Raw genomic sequence first — 13,294 nt, 5'->3', positions numbered from 1 at the left:
GGAATCAACCTAGGTGCCCACCAACGTTGGATAAAGAAAATGTGGTACATATACACCATGGAATACTATGCAGTCATAAAAAAGAACAAAATCATGTCCTTTGCAGCAACATGGATTGAGCTAGAGGCCATTATGCTAAATGAATGAATGCAGGAACAGAAAACCAAATATAGCATGTTCTCACTTATAAGTGGGAGCTAAATATTGCATACTCGTGGACAAAGATGGCAACAATAGACACCAGGGAATAATAGAGGGGGGAGAGAAGGAGGGGGACAAGGGTTGAAAAACTGTTGGGTACTGTGCTCACTATCTGGGTGATGGGATCATTCATATCCCAAACCTCAGCATCATACAATATACATACCCATGTAATAAACCTGCACACGTACTCCCTGAATCTAAACGTTGGGAAAAAAAAATTGTTCTGTAAATCTAAAATGATATAAACATTCTGTAAATTAATATCATTTTAGTCCAGAAAGACTGTCTCATATTTTTATCCATCAACCACCAGTGGTTTATTTCATGTGTGTTGTTTTTCATGTCTTTCTCTCAGTTCTCAAACCCCTCTCTGAATTGCAATAAACAGATCTCTCCTTTGCTAACCTAGCCACTTGTGGTTTCACTAGTAGTCAAATTTAAAAAAGCATGTGTCCTCTTACTTTTTTCTTGCAATCCCCTTAAAATAATTTTAAAATAATTTTTTAAAACTTTGGGTTCCCCTCACTTATTTTAATCCTATATTTAGTGCTTTTAACTAATCATAAGTTTAAATACGTTAATAAGTAGAAAATATTTACCATTTTATGAAATAAAATGAAAATTTATATTAAAAGAAATGTTTCAGTCTGTGACTTGAAAAAACCTTAAAGAAATCCAATTATACTCTTAACAAGTCAGCACCACCAACCTATACTGTTCTGGTTCTGAATTCAGAATGTTCCAATACAGGCCAAAATATACCATTTTTAAAGCCAAATCTCACCCTGAATAGAAATATTAATAAGACAGGGAAAGACAGAGGCATTACAGACTTAAGGTACCCAAATTAGTTACTAAAGTAGGCTTCTCCAAAAACTGTATTTCAATTTACCCCTCTGTTTGGCATCCCAGGTTATACCACAGGTCAACATACCATACCAAGATTTAGAATAGGTGGGGACGTACCTTTCTTTTGTAAAATTGAGTAACGGCTATTATGAACAGATTCATTCTCATACCAGTTTTAGGATGGAGTACAAATGGATGTAAGAGATCTGGAAATTGATTCCTATAAAACTGCATAGCCTTTGGAAAGAACCTATAGGGTCTTGCATACCCCAGTGTGAAGACCAGTGGATTAACACATATCATAATAAATTGACTGCCATTTATTGAGCATCTACTACACCAAGTACAATGATAGGCGGTTTATATATAATCACTAATCCTTTACAACTCTATGTTATAAACACTGTATTATATTCGTTTTTCAAATGATGAAATTGAGGCTTAATGCAGTTAACTGATTTGCCCAAGGTTCTACAGCTGGCAAGTGACAGAGTGGTACTCTGAACCCAAATCTGACTCAAACCTTATGCTCCTTTCAAATCATACTGTATCTCTCTTACCTTTAGAACATCGGTAGGATTGGCTATAGTGGAAGATATCACTCCTGACACCACCCCACAGATCATATTAATTAAAAGAGTTTCATCTGTGAAAAGGAAAAGAAAAAGAAAGGTCTGCTCGTATTAGGCACCAGTTTGAGAACACAGTACTGACTTACTGGAGGAAGGGAAACTTGGTTAGAGAGATGACTTTAGAAATGAACCAAAAAGCTTAGGAAAATAAAGAAACTCAAATATTTCTAGATCTCAATTCAGTGCTAAAATATATTAAAACTTGTAAAATATAAATCATTTCTAAAAACATCATTATTTCTAAAGGACACTGGAACACATCCTTTTCTTCTACATAACTATCAGTATCCCACACACGAATTCAGAAGGTGGTATTTCCCCTTCGACCTTTTCAAACATCTAAAGAACATACTTTTTAAGTCTTTTTCTGGGTAATCATCAACTCTAAAGATTCAGGAACTGAATGTTAAAAGAGAAAATCTTATGTCTAATACAAAAAACTTATCTGAATATTAATTTTCATAGGCCTGAGATCTCTCCTAGCCTCTGTTAATTTACAAAAGATTTCTGTAGTCAAATATGAAAAAGCAATCATTTAGAAGTAAATCTCCTCAGTGAGAAAAAAGAACAGAAACCACAGAGCACATTGTTCTATAGTGAAATTCAATCTGTACCGCTCCTTCACACCATGAAGACCCCACAAATAGAAACTAAATAAACCCGAGTGAAGAATCTATGAAAGAAAAATATTTCAGAAAGAGGTGGAAGAGAACCCTTCACAATCCCCAAAAAAAGTCCTCAGAAAAAGTTGATTTTAGGACAATAAAGTGATTCAAAGGACATTACTAACCGAAAGGCTTTCCAGCTGTCCCCAAACATCCAACAGCCCCAGGCCTGTGGTAAAATAACCATTTAGTGTAGTATCATGATGGAAAATGCCACAGCAGCAAACAGATATATGATAATGCTGAATATGCATAAGGTCGCCATAGGTACATCAGAATTTAGAAAATAGCCTAAAATTATTCCGCCTAATAAAAGCTTATCAAAATTGCCAGCTAGAAAATGCCTTACAGTTGAATTCCCCTTATTGATGAAGATAGCATTAATTTTCTGGACAAGATTGTTCCATGTTTCTTTTGGGATGATCACGTGCCTTTTTTGTTGATAGGAAAAGGGACAAATTTGAAGAACGGGTCTCTAATTCATATATCACCTCTGCAAAAATTTATTCCAAGTTAGAACAAGCTCACTTTGTCTTTGCAGTGACTCTCCTCCATTCTCAGGCACCTCATGACCAACATTTCTCACTAAGCATGATTTCAACAATACCTTTGAGTATCACCTCAAAAGAGGGTGAGTATACTGACCTTCTAAACGTTCTACGAATAAGCGCTTCAAGCTTTGGTAAATCCCAATTTTAATGGTGCCATATGATGCTTGTCTTAGCAACGCAGGAGCAATTCTGAAAAAAAAAAAGTAAAAAAGTTATTCTCAACATGTATTTGCAGATTATACATATCTAGACAGCCTACTTATTTGCACTACCCATCTCATTCCACCCAACAACAGCAGAATATGACTTTTTTCAAGCACTCATGAAACACTCAGCAAGAAACTGAATATTCTGGGTCATAAAACCAACCTGAACAAATTTAAAAGAACTGAAATCATATACAATGTTATCTGACAATAATGGAATCAAACCAGAAATCAATAAGAAAAATCCTCAAACATTTAGAAATTAAACAACATATATCCAAACAATCTATTGGTCAGAACAAGTGACTGTCAAAGGAAATTTTTTTTAATTCACAGGTCTAAATGACAACAAAATTCAACCTATTAAAATGTATGAGATGCAGCCAAAGCAGTGCTGAGGGAAATTTATAGCATGAAATGCTTACATTTAAAAGAAAAGGGGGGGCAGAGTCTCAAATCAATAATTTATGCTCCTACCTCAAGAAACTAGAAAAAGAAGAGCAAAATAAACCCAAAGCAAGCAAAAGAAAATAATAAAAAGCACAAATCAATGAAATTGAAAATAGGAAAATAGAGAAAAATCAATGAAACAAAAAGTTGGCTCTTTAAAAAAAAAATCAACAAAATTGATAAACCTCTAGTAAGACTCACAAAGATAAAAAGAGAGAAGATGCAAATAAGAAATGAAACAAGGACTAGCACTACAATTCCTGCAGCCATTAAAAGGACAATAAGAGTATGGTATAAACAACTTTATACTCATAAATTCAACACCTTAGAAGAAATGGACAAATTCCTTGAAAACCACAAGCTACCAAAACTCAACTAGATAAAACAAATAATCTGAATAAAACTCATACTCATTGCAATGGACTGAATGTTTGTATCGTCCCCAAATCAAGATCTTAAAATCCTAACCCGCAATATGATAGTAATAGGAGGTGATTAGGTCATGAGGGTAAAGCCCTCATGAACAGGATTAGTGCCCTTATAAAAGGGATCCCAGAGAGCTCCCTCACTCTTTCTGCCATGTGAGGATACAATGAGAAGTCTTGGCAGTCTGCAACCCAGAAAAGAGACCTCAGCAGAACCTGACCATACTGGCACCCTGATCTCAGATTTCCTGCTTCCAGAACTGTGAGAAATAAATTCCAATTGTTTATAAGTCACCCAGTCTATGTTATTTTGTTATAGCACCCCAAACTATGATAACCTTAAAGAATTTGCATTCTGAATTTAAATGTTCCCCAAAAAGAAATAGTCAGCCCCAGATAATTTCACTGGGGAATTCTACAAAACATTTTAAAAATTAACGCTAAACTTACACAGTTCCTTCCAGAAAACAGAAGAGGGAATGCTTCCCAACTTATTTTGGCTAGTATTACCCTGATACGAAAACCAGACAAAAACAGTACAAAAAAGGAAAACCACAGACTAATGTCTCTCATGAACTTAGATGCAAAACTCCTTAAGAAAATATTGGTAAATTGAATCCAGCAATGTATAAAAAGAATTATACATCATTGCTCACCTAATAAAGATTTTTTTTTAAAAATCAACCTCTACTTCCTAACAGTTGCAGATATGTCTTTAATCACATCAACAAGGAGGTACTAGAGCCAAAATTCCACCCTATTTAAGTTCTCCTTTAAACTGGAGACATTCTCATTCATACCTCCTTTGGGATTCTTCCAAATTGCAGAACTATACTGTAGGAGGTATAAATAGAAAGACAGCAGCAGCTCAAATGGTTAGGATTTTTAAATGATGACTAAATATGCATATTTCTGACTTTATTGCTTGCTATCAGAAAATATCTTGTGATGATCCATGCTGATGAAAGAACAAGGTGAAACAGATGATCCACAAATCAGGATAGCGGATCATCTTCAGGATGCTTCAGGATACACTACTTGATTTTTCTCCCAAGAAAATTACCTTTTAAATTAAGTCTAACATAGTTTAACGATGTAACATAGTTTAACGATAAAATTGATGTCTATTCTCTGAGTAATAAACTGGTAGCCTAGATGCAGGAGTGCCTAGGAAACTGGCAACAGATGAACTACAAACTAGACAGTAAACCACAAACTTATGGCTAATCAAAAGGTGATGATAAAGATGGGTCTCCCTCTCTCTCATTATGCACTTTCTGTTTAAACTGCAAGAATAATATTTTTTCAAAGAGAAAAATTTTAAAGGAAGTCAGAATTTGCCAACTCAGGAGGGATATCACAAAAATATATATAATTAATTGGTGCTGTTATTAACAGTGGTTATTAGTGACTCTCGGGAAATCCACAGAAAGTCTATGCTGCAACGATATATCCATTTTAAAATGTTATTATCACTTACAACCAAATGAACACAAAATCCAAAGTTCAAAACTTACAAGCAGGAGAAATATAAACTGGCATATCAATACTGAATTACAAGTTAAAATGGTGAATATGAAACGGACACAAACTATCAGACAGCTGAAAACTATGGCTTCTTTAAAAAGCATTTCTGTTAATGATATAAAGAAAGAACCAGTCTCACCCTGAATAGAGAGCCAGTACACCTTCCTCTTTACAGATGCGAAACAGCGCATGGAACATCCCTCTATATTTTATCTCTTTGAAACGGGCATCAATGCTTTGGCCTTGAACCTGAAGTCGTGTTTTGGTAAGGTCCACAGGGAAAGTCCCTATAAAGGAACACACTCATAAATGTCCACTCATTTGGACATTTATGAACACACTCATAAATGTCCAAAGAATCACAGTTAAGTTGTTGCTAAATATAAGCCAAGGACAATATTTGAATCCTAAGACAAAGTCCTTTTTATAACACATAGAAGAGCTTTAGTAGAATACCACTGTCAGAAGACAAGAGTTGCATGTGGTAAGTGAAAAATGCACTATACTATACATAGGCAGCACCAATTGACCCACAATATACTTCAAACTGTAATATAATAAAATGCTTTCAGATTGCCCTATTATAAATGCAAAATAATTGTTGTTTTTTATTTCATCTGTAACATACAATCTGGCATTTATCAGTCTCCCTCCTGCCCCTTCCCACCCCAAGTCTCCCCACCTCTGTGTCTCATAAAATCTCCCCAAATTTTCACAAAGATAGGAAAGCATGGGATTGCTGCTCCAGACGCTCTTACATAGTGTTACAAAGTTTTGTGGGCTTTTCTTTTATCTGTTTACAAGAAACAAATAGTCCCCTAATATTATGAAAGATAATGGCAAAGTCTTATTTGGTTCTACTCATCCTGGTCCCTTAGGTAATTCAGGACTAATACCAGCAGAGTGCTTGGGGGGGGGAATTTCTTTAACCAAACCTTTTACATCAACAAACAGAAGTGGTCATCACATTGACAAAAGATATTTCAGGGTGTAAAACGAACAAGGTGATTAGGTAGCTCTGGTCACTGATGACCCGAATATCACAACACCACAGGATATGCCAAGAAGGTCAGTAGTCATTTATGAATAGTTTAGAAAAGAGAACATCTGGAAGATGAAAAAACGACAATCTAAAAATATTTCAAAATTAAAATCATGTAGAAGAGAATCTTGTTTGGTCTTGTTAGTACATTTTCTTCTAAAATGGGACAGAGGTTTAAAAAAAGGACTTTCAGTACAAATAAACTTATAATTTAGTATAAAAGACTATTAATACAGAAATATAGCAAAAACCCTTATGACATATCAACTCCCTCTATATATTCATGTATTTTACTTAAGCCTAGCAAATTAACAAATCACTAAACTACCAAAAAAGCTTTCTTCAGTTTGACTTTTCTTAACTCACCTGCCATACCATCAGTAGTACATTCTCTGAAATATTACTTCATGGCTTTGAGACAATTTTCAAAATAAGGCGAGCTTCTTATTTTTTATCTAGCTTTCACCAAAAATAACCATCATCATAAGCTACCATCTATACCGTATAATGCAGATTTGTCATTTCTCACATTCTTACCAAACTCAGCCACGATAGAGGCAAGGCCGCCATATACAAAGGGTTTCCAATTCAGACCAGACATCTCATGACTTACAGTGGTACTTTTCTGGTGCTAAAAATAAACACAAATCAGAACAAGGCACAAGAGTGAGGAGCATTTGTTAGCATCTGATCATATAATTTAGATAAACAAAATTGGCAAATAAAACAGATGTAGAGGAAAAACCCCACCAAGTGGAATGACACAAAATGGGGGATCCTGTTTTATGTGCTGGATGATCATGAGTTTGTTCTTTACTGACATTTTGTAGGGGTAGGCGTGTGATTCACTCAGAGATTGACCTGTGCCCTTCATTCTCTCCAGTTTCTTTAATGTTATATTCATCCCCACCCAGAGAAGAGGCTTCGGTCCATCCAGCACGCCCAGCTTTGACATTCAACTAGATAATTACAAATGAAGGAACCCGGAATTCAAATTATAAAGGCTGAGGCATCTCATAAAAGCAGTTCATGGTATTCAGTTAGCTTGATTCAGGTGCAAAGCACAGGCTCACACTACTACTCTCTCATATTCTTAGCCCTCCTATCTCTCCACTATAGGGTTTCTATCTATATATAACTTTGTCCCCCCAACTAGGCCCAGGCTGAGCTAAGAATCTTTTCACCTTCCTTCTAGTGCCCAAAGGAATGATAGCAATATGATGTCTCTCTTCCCTCTGACATTAACGTACATCCATCTAGTGGATCTCCTTTTCCTTCCTCTTGACCTTTTAAAACACACACATATAAATACTGTTTTTCTTTTTATGTTCTAGTTCTTTAACAACGTATTCTGCTCCCAGCCTCCCTTTTCTCCTTCCCTATCCCACCCCCGTTAGACCTGTCATCATCAATCTTTTCAGCTTTACTCTCTTTTTCTGCCACTTTCAGCTTGTTCTCTCTTGAATTTTATTTTTTCCACAGCTCTGGCCTCTAAGTTTTGCAAATTTTAGCATGTATTAGAATCATCTAGAAGGTCTATTAAACCATAGATTGTTGGGCCTCTCCCCCAGAGTTTCTGATTGGTGGTATGGCCCTGAGAATTTGCAAGATCCCAAATAACGCTGATGCTTCCACACTTAAGAACTGCTCTAGGCATTGCCTACTAAATCCTGGTCCACCTGAAAGTAGTATCTGTTATTAGCATGGACTCTCAGATTTCTTTCAAATATTCCTTTTTCAGAGCTTCACAGTATGTATACTTCTGAATTTCAAAAGCAACTTCCAAGTGGTTTATGTTCAGGAATGCAGACTCCTGAAGTCAGACTGTTAAAATTTAAATGCTAACTCCAGATTCATTTCCTGACTCCACCACTTACTAGTTCTGTGACCTTGGGCAAGTTATTTAATCTCTCTACGCCTCCACTTTCTGAACTGTAAAATGGAACTAATAATAAAAACTATATCATAGGGTTGTTGTGAAAATTAAATAATATATGAGAAACACCTTTAAAAGTGCCTGGCACGTAGCTCAATAATTGTTAGTTAACTATCATTATTACATTTTTTAAAATTTAAGTACCCAAATTTACATCTTAACAGATATTACTTGCTGCCCACCCCTCCCTCCCATTGCCCAATCTGGGGTTAGCAGCTATGAGTCACAGTATCTCTTTAAAGGTTTTGCTTTGTTTCCACATAAGGAATTCTCTGTAACTAAGCAAAATACAATTTTCCAGAGAAGATAGCAAACATGCTGATTAAATGTTTTAGTCACAGGCCACAAAAATCATTATGGAGGCTTCCTTTCAAGCATAGTACATATAGAGTCTGGGATAGATAGCCCTTTTAGGGGAAAGTTGTTGAAAAGAATTCTAATGAGCAAAGTAGGAATAGCCACTTCGAATATCAACTGCAGCTGGAAATAGGAGCCTTGAAGACTAAATACTACCTTATCACCATTTGTAGCTATGCCCACATTTTCCAACTAGAATTGATAGTAAAATATGACACATATGGTGAGAGGAGAGATGGAAAAGCAAGACCATGGCATATCCCCTCTTTGAGTTTGTGAGGAAAAAATTAACTCTCCATTCACAAACGTATCGATTGCCCCAAATAGTCTTAAAGGTTTCAGACAGCTACTTTTACATAAAGTTGTCTCTCCAAAACTTTCTCTTTACAACTTTTTTCAACTCTTTGTATTACACAGAAAGCCTCTATTGGAACTTCACAACTTGCTACCAGCGCTTTAATAAGGAAAATGTGCTCAGGGAGCAATGATGAATCAGTGAAAGGCAGGGAACAGGGAGGATATGGCAGGAAGATGAAAGACCAGTCACTGAATCTTAGGCCAGTTAGCCCAGTGGTTCCCTAATGAAGTTCCCACAATTCTGGAGCGAAATGAAAAAAATAAGGGTACTTAGTCCTTTTTTTTTTTTTTCAGCTAAATGTATTTAATTTAGGGACTGTCTATTATTAACAGATCACATTCTTCTTACGCCTGGAGCATAGGCTAACTAGCCTGTATTTGTGTACCCGCCCCACACTTTCATTTACATTTTACTGGCCCATGAAATCCAAAAATCTGGAGACCACAGGCAAAACCCACCATTGCCACAATCATGACTTCCCTACTCCCATCTGATAGTAAAATCTCTTTCATTCCAATGCTAGGAAAAAATCTTATGAAGAAATCCTGGATCATCTTTGATTAGATCTGTTTTTAGACACTCCCTCCTCATATTGAGCCAAAAGTCTGTCTTCCTCTAATTTGTACCCAGTCTTTGGAGGTAATATTCAACAAATGCATTCTTTTTTCCCTAGGCAAGCCCTTCAAATATTTAAAGACAGCTATGATGTTCTCTTACATCTCATGTTTCTCGAGCTAAATATCCATGATCGTTCTCTTCATTTGACACATTATACTTCAACTGCTAGAGCTTAAAATTGCACTCACTTTTTTGGGAGCCACATCACACTATCAAATCATTAAACTGTCAGCTGAAACCTCCAAGTCTTTTACATAAAGTTGTCTACATGCATGCGTGTTGTGTCACACCTATTCTACAGGTGTGCAATATTTTTTGAACATTCTTTTATCCCTTCTATATCGTAATCTCAGGCATAAAAATAATGACTAGGATGAGGGTCAACTTCAAGATGTCCAATGTTATTTCCTCTCTTAACTAAGTAAGATCCCCAAGGGAAGATACTATATCTCACGGTACTTTTTATAACCCCCATTATAGCTTGCATAGAATTGAATACACATCCATTCAATACTTAGTTGGTTTTGCAGTGTGACGTCCTTTACCTATGTATGCAGCCCTTATATAAAAGATTGCAGGGGAAACCAGGAAGGTAACTTGCTAGACCTAGCCAATCCTACACACCCTGTGTATGACACTATCTTGATCCCCAGATGTTCTCTGCCTACGAACCCTGTTCCCTTGCTTTTGTTGCAAAGAATTACTTATGTAAAATACCCCAAGCCCTCTAAAAATTATTTTAACTTGCAGGGGCTAACTCCAGATATGGGTAAAAGTAATCATATCTAAGGTAAAATAAAAATATAGTACCCTAAATATTTTTACTGTATAAAGAAACCAATGAAAATTGTCTTCAAAATGCCAACATTTATTCTGAAGATCTGACTTCGGAGAATTTGATAGACTAATGAGTGAAAGTAAGAATGTCCTACAATACAAGTTACATTGCCCTATACTACTCCCAAGATCTGGTCAGGAAACTCTGGGTGCCTCTCCTGCTTTCTCCTTTAAGAAAGAGTAGAAATTAGACATTCTCAGATTCAGAAGGTAACAATGGAGAGCCAAGCAGATATTTATTGAAGGCGTGCTAAATGCCCAAACCTGCAATGCACTTTGGGTATAATCATATTTGAAAAACATAGATATTCGTTCTAGCACCAAGACAATATTTACCATTCAACCTATCTTTTCTGAATAACCAATGAGATGGGACAGGGAAAAAAAGTACAAAATACAGTACTTGCCTTTCAAGAGATTATAATCTGGTGGAAGAAATCAAAGTAGTGCGTTAGAGAAAAATTAAGTGCTAAACTGTGTAGTACAAACTTTAAGAGCAAGAGGAGCATAGAAAAGACTACAACCAGCATGGGATTGACTAATTTGAAAATTGCCGAGGTGAGAGAACCTAAACTGAACCTTGAGAGACAGTAGGTACAACCTGGTTAGGGCAGGTAAGGGAGAGGGGCAGGGAAGAGACAGAATGAACAGAAACACAAATGTGGGAACAAGCACAGCATGTAGAAGCAGGCATCAGTATGGTTTGTCCTTAGAAGAAAGGAAACTAACTGGAACAGAGAATTCCCTTGTTGACTGAAACAGTATCAGACAAGAAGTGTGATAAGGAGCATGTTATGTTGAAAGGCTTGAAAACAAGGGGTGGGGGTGGGGGGCGTAGGAGGGGGCTGCATGTTTTGTGTGTGTGTGTTTAACAACGAAGTGACTTGAGGAAATCCACCACATTTTAGCCTATTAGGGCTGCAGCAAACACAGTGGATTACATTACAAACGGGAGAGGCAGGGAGACTAGCTTAGGATGGTGCAAAGTACAGCAGACAAAGATGCTTGTTGGCACTGAGGTTAGAGATAGACTTCTCCAATGAAGACACAAAGAACTCGATGATGTAGGGAATGAAGACAAGGGAAGAGTTCATGATAACGCTAAGCATCTCTAGGCTGGGGGGAAAAACAACAACAACAAGGAATCACTGACAGGAAACTATAAATGTCCCTGCTGTTATCCTGTCTGAGAAACTAATTCATGTTGATAACAGCTGTCATGCCAATCAAGTAACTGAACTGCATTTTAATAGATGCCTTCAATGCCTTGACCTCAGGAGTGACAGGGGGTAGAAACCGAAGGGGAGCATCTTTCAACAGTATCCCTCACACTAATACAATGGAGGTGTTTGCTTACTCCGCTTACAATCACGGCCGCCGTTGCAAACTTCACCCTTAGAAAAATTAGGATTATTCCGGGAAAGATACCCATTCACCCTCTGGGTAGCAGGATCTTGCCAGTTCCTCAGCTGTCAGAGCGAGCTCGTGGAGAGAAGGGAGGCGCCTGAAGGAGGCGGCCTCCCAGGGGGGTCGAGGAAGCAGGGTTCAATCGAAGAAGTAAAACCACCGATGCCAGAAGAGTGAAAGACAGGGAAGGGACTCAGCTGAGGGGAGAGAGAGACCAGAGGACCGTTAAGCCCCTCCCAGGCCGGGAACCAGGCCAGCCCGGCCCCGCGCGGCCTGGCGCGGCCCAGCCCCGCTCCCCAGCCTGGAAGTCCAGGAGCTCCCCCTCACCTGCTCGGGCTCATCGGACGACTGGGAAGCTGAGGCTCCCACAGTCGGAAACGCCACTGCAGCGCCAACCCGGAAGCATTGAAACCAACGGAAGTAACCAAGGCGTTGCTTCGGCAACGGCGGCGCAGTCATTTCAACTCCGCCCCTTCCAAAACTAAAAACAAGGCGCGAAATAAGAGGCGGAAGCGGCAGGGTTCTAAAGGCGAGGGTCAGAACCACTGCAGGCGCAGAGGCCTAGAGGGGCAAACGGACTTGCGGGAGGTGGAGGCAGGGCAGCTAAGGCGTGAGAATTTGGCAGTTTCCCCAGTTAACGTGCTCGCCAGAGGGGAAAGAGATGTCGCCTCGTCACCGCGAAACCCACCCACCTGGCGCGTGGAAGGACTAGAAAAGGAAGGGGCCTCGCTCCGGTATCAGGGCTTGAGGAGTGGGGCAAGGGGAGTGGTGGGCGTAGCGCCCTGCGCGCTCAGTACGAAAAAGGCGGCAACGTGGAGGGGGTGGGGCAAAGGCTTCAAAACAAAAGTAGGAAAATGAGACATAGGGGTGAGCCAAATTTAATGAGGTGCCTGGGCTCAATAAGAAAATAAAGTTCAAGGCCAGGCGCGGTGGCTCACGCCTGTAATCCCAACACTTTGAGGGTCCGGGCGCATCACTTGATGCCAGGAGTTTTGAGACCAGCCTGGCCAACATGGTGAAATCCCGTCTCTACTAAAAATGCAAAAAAATTAGCCGGGTATGGTGGCACGCACCTGTGGTCCCAGCTACTCGGGAGGCTGAGGCAGGAGAATCATTTGAACCCCGGAGGTGGAGATTGCAGTGAGCTGAGATCACGCCACTGCACTCTAGCCTGGGTGACAGAGCAAGACTACATCAAAGAAAGGAGAGAGAGAGAAAGAGAAAGGAAGG

At 38.6% G+C, this 13,294-nt stretch overlaps 1 protein-coding gene across 4 annotated transcripts in view; it reads right to left on the bottom strand.

Annotated features, from left to right (window-relative positions):
• Positions 1-12,477, bottom strand: part of SLC25A14 (solute carrier family 25 member 14) — a 32,340-nt gene extending 19,863 nt beyond the window's left edge. For 2 of the 4 annotated variants that reach the window (XM_030807095.1, XM_030807097.1), the window contains exons 1-6: positions 12,392-12,477; positions 12,015-12,261; positions 7,089-7,182; positions 5,649-5,796; positions 2,996-3,090; positions 1,614-1,699 (exon numbers count right to left, since the gene is read on the bottom strand). In XM_030807095.1, the coding sequence (XP_030662955.1) occupies positions 1,614-1,699; positions 2,996-3,090; positions 5,649-5,796; positions 7,089-7,182; positions 12,015-12,089 (498 nt within the window). In that variant the 5' untranslated portion in view covers positions 12,090-12,261; positions 12,392-12,477. The remainder of the gene's footprint in view (positions 1-1,613; positions 1,700-2,995; positions 3,091-5,648; positions 5,797-7,088; positions 7,183-12,014; positions 12,262-12,391) is intronic. The other 2 variants (XM_030807096.1, XM_003262319.3) reach the window with 2 other exon arrangements.
• Positions 12,478-13,294: the final 817 nt, after the last annotated feature.

Source organism: Nomascus leucogenys, chromosome X (genome assembly GCF_006542625.1).
Source record: "Nomascus leucogenys isolate Asia chromosome X, Asia_NLE_v1, whole genome shotgun sequence".
In the NCBI taxonomy this organism is placed as follows: domain Eukaryota; kingdom Metazoa; phylum Chordata; class Mammalia; order Primates; family Hylobatidae; genus Nomascus; species Nomascus leucogenys.
The sequence above is the reverse complement of the archived record's forward strand: the minus strand, read 5'-3'. Positions and strand labels throughout refer to the sequence as shown.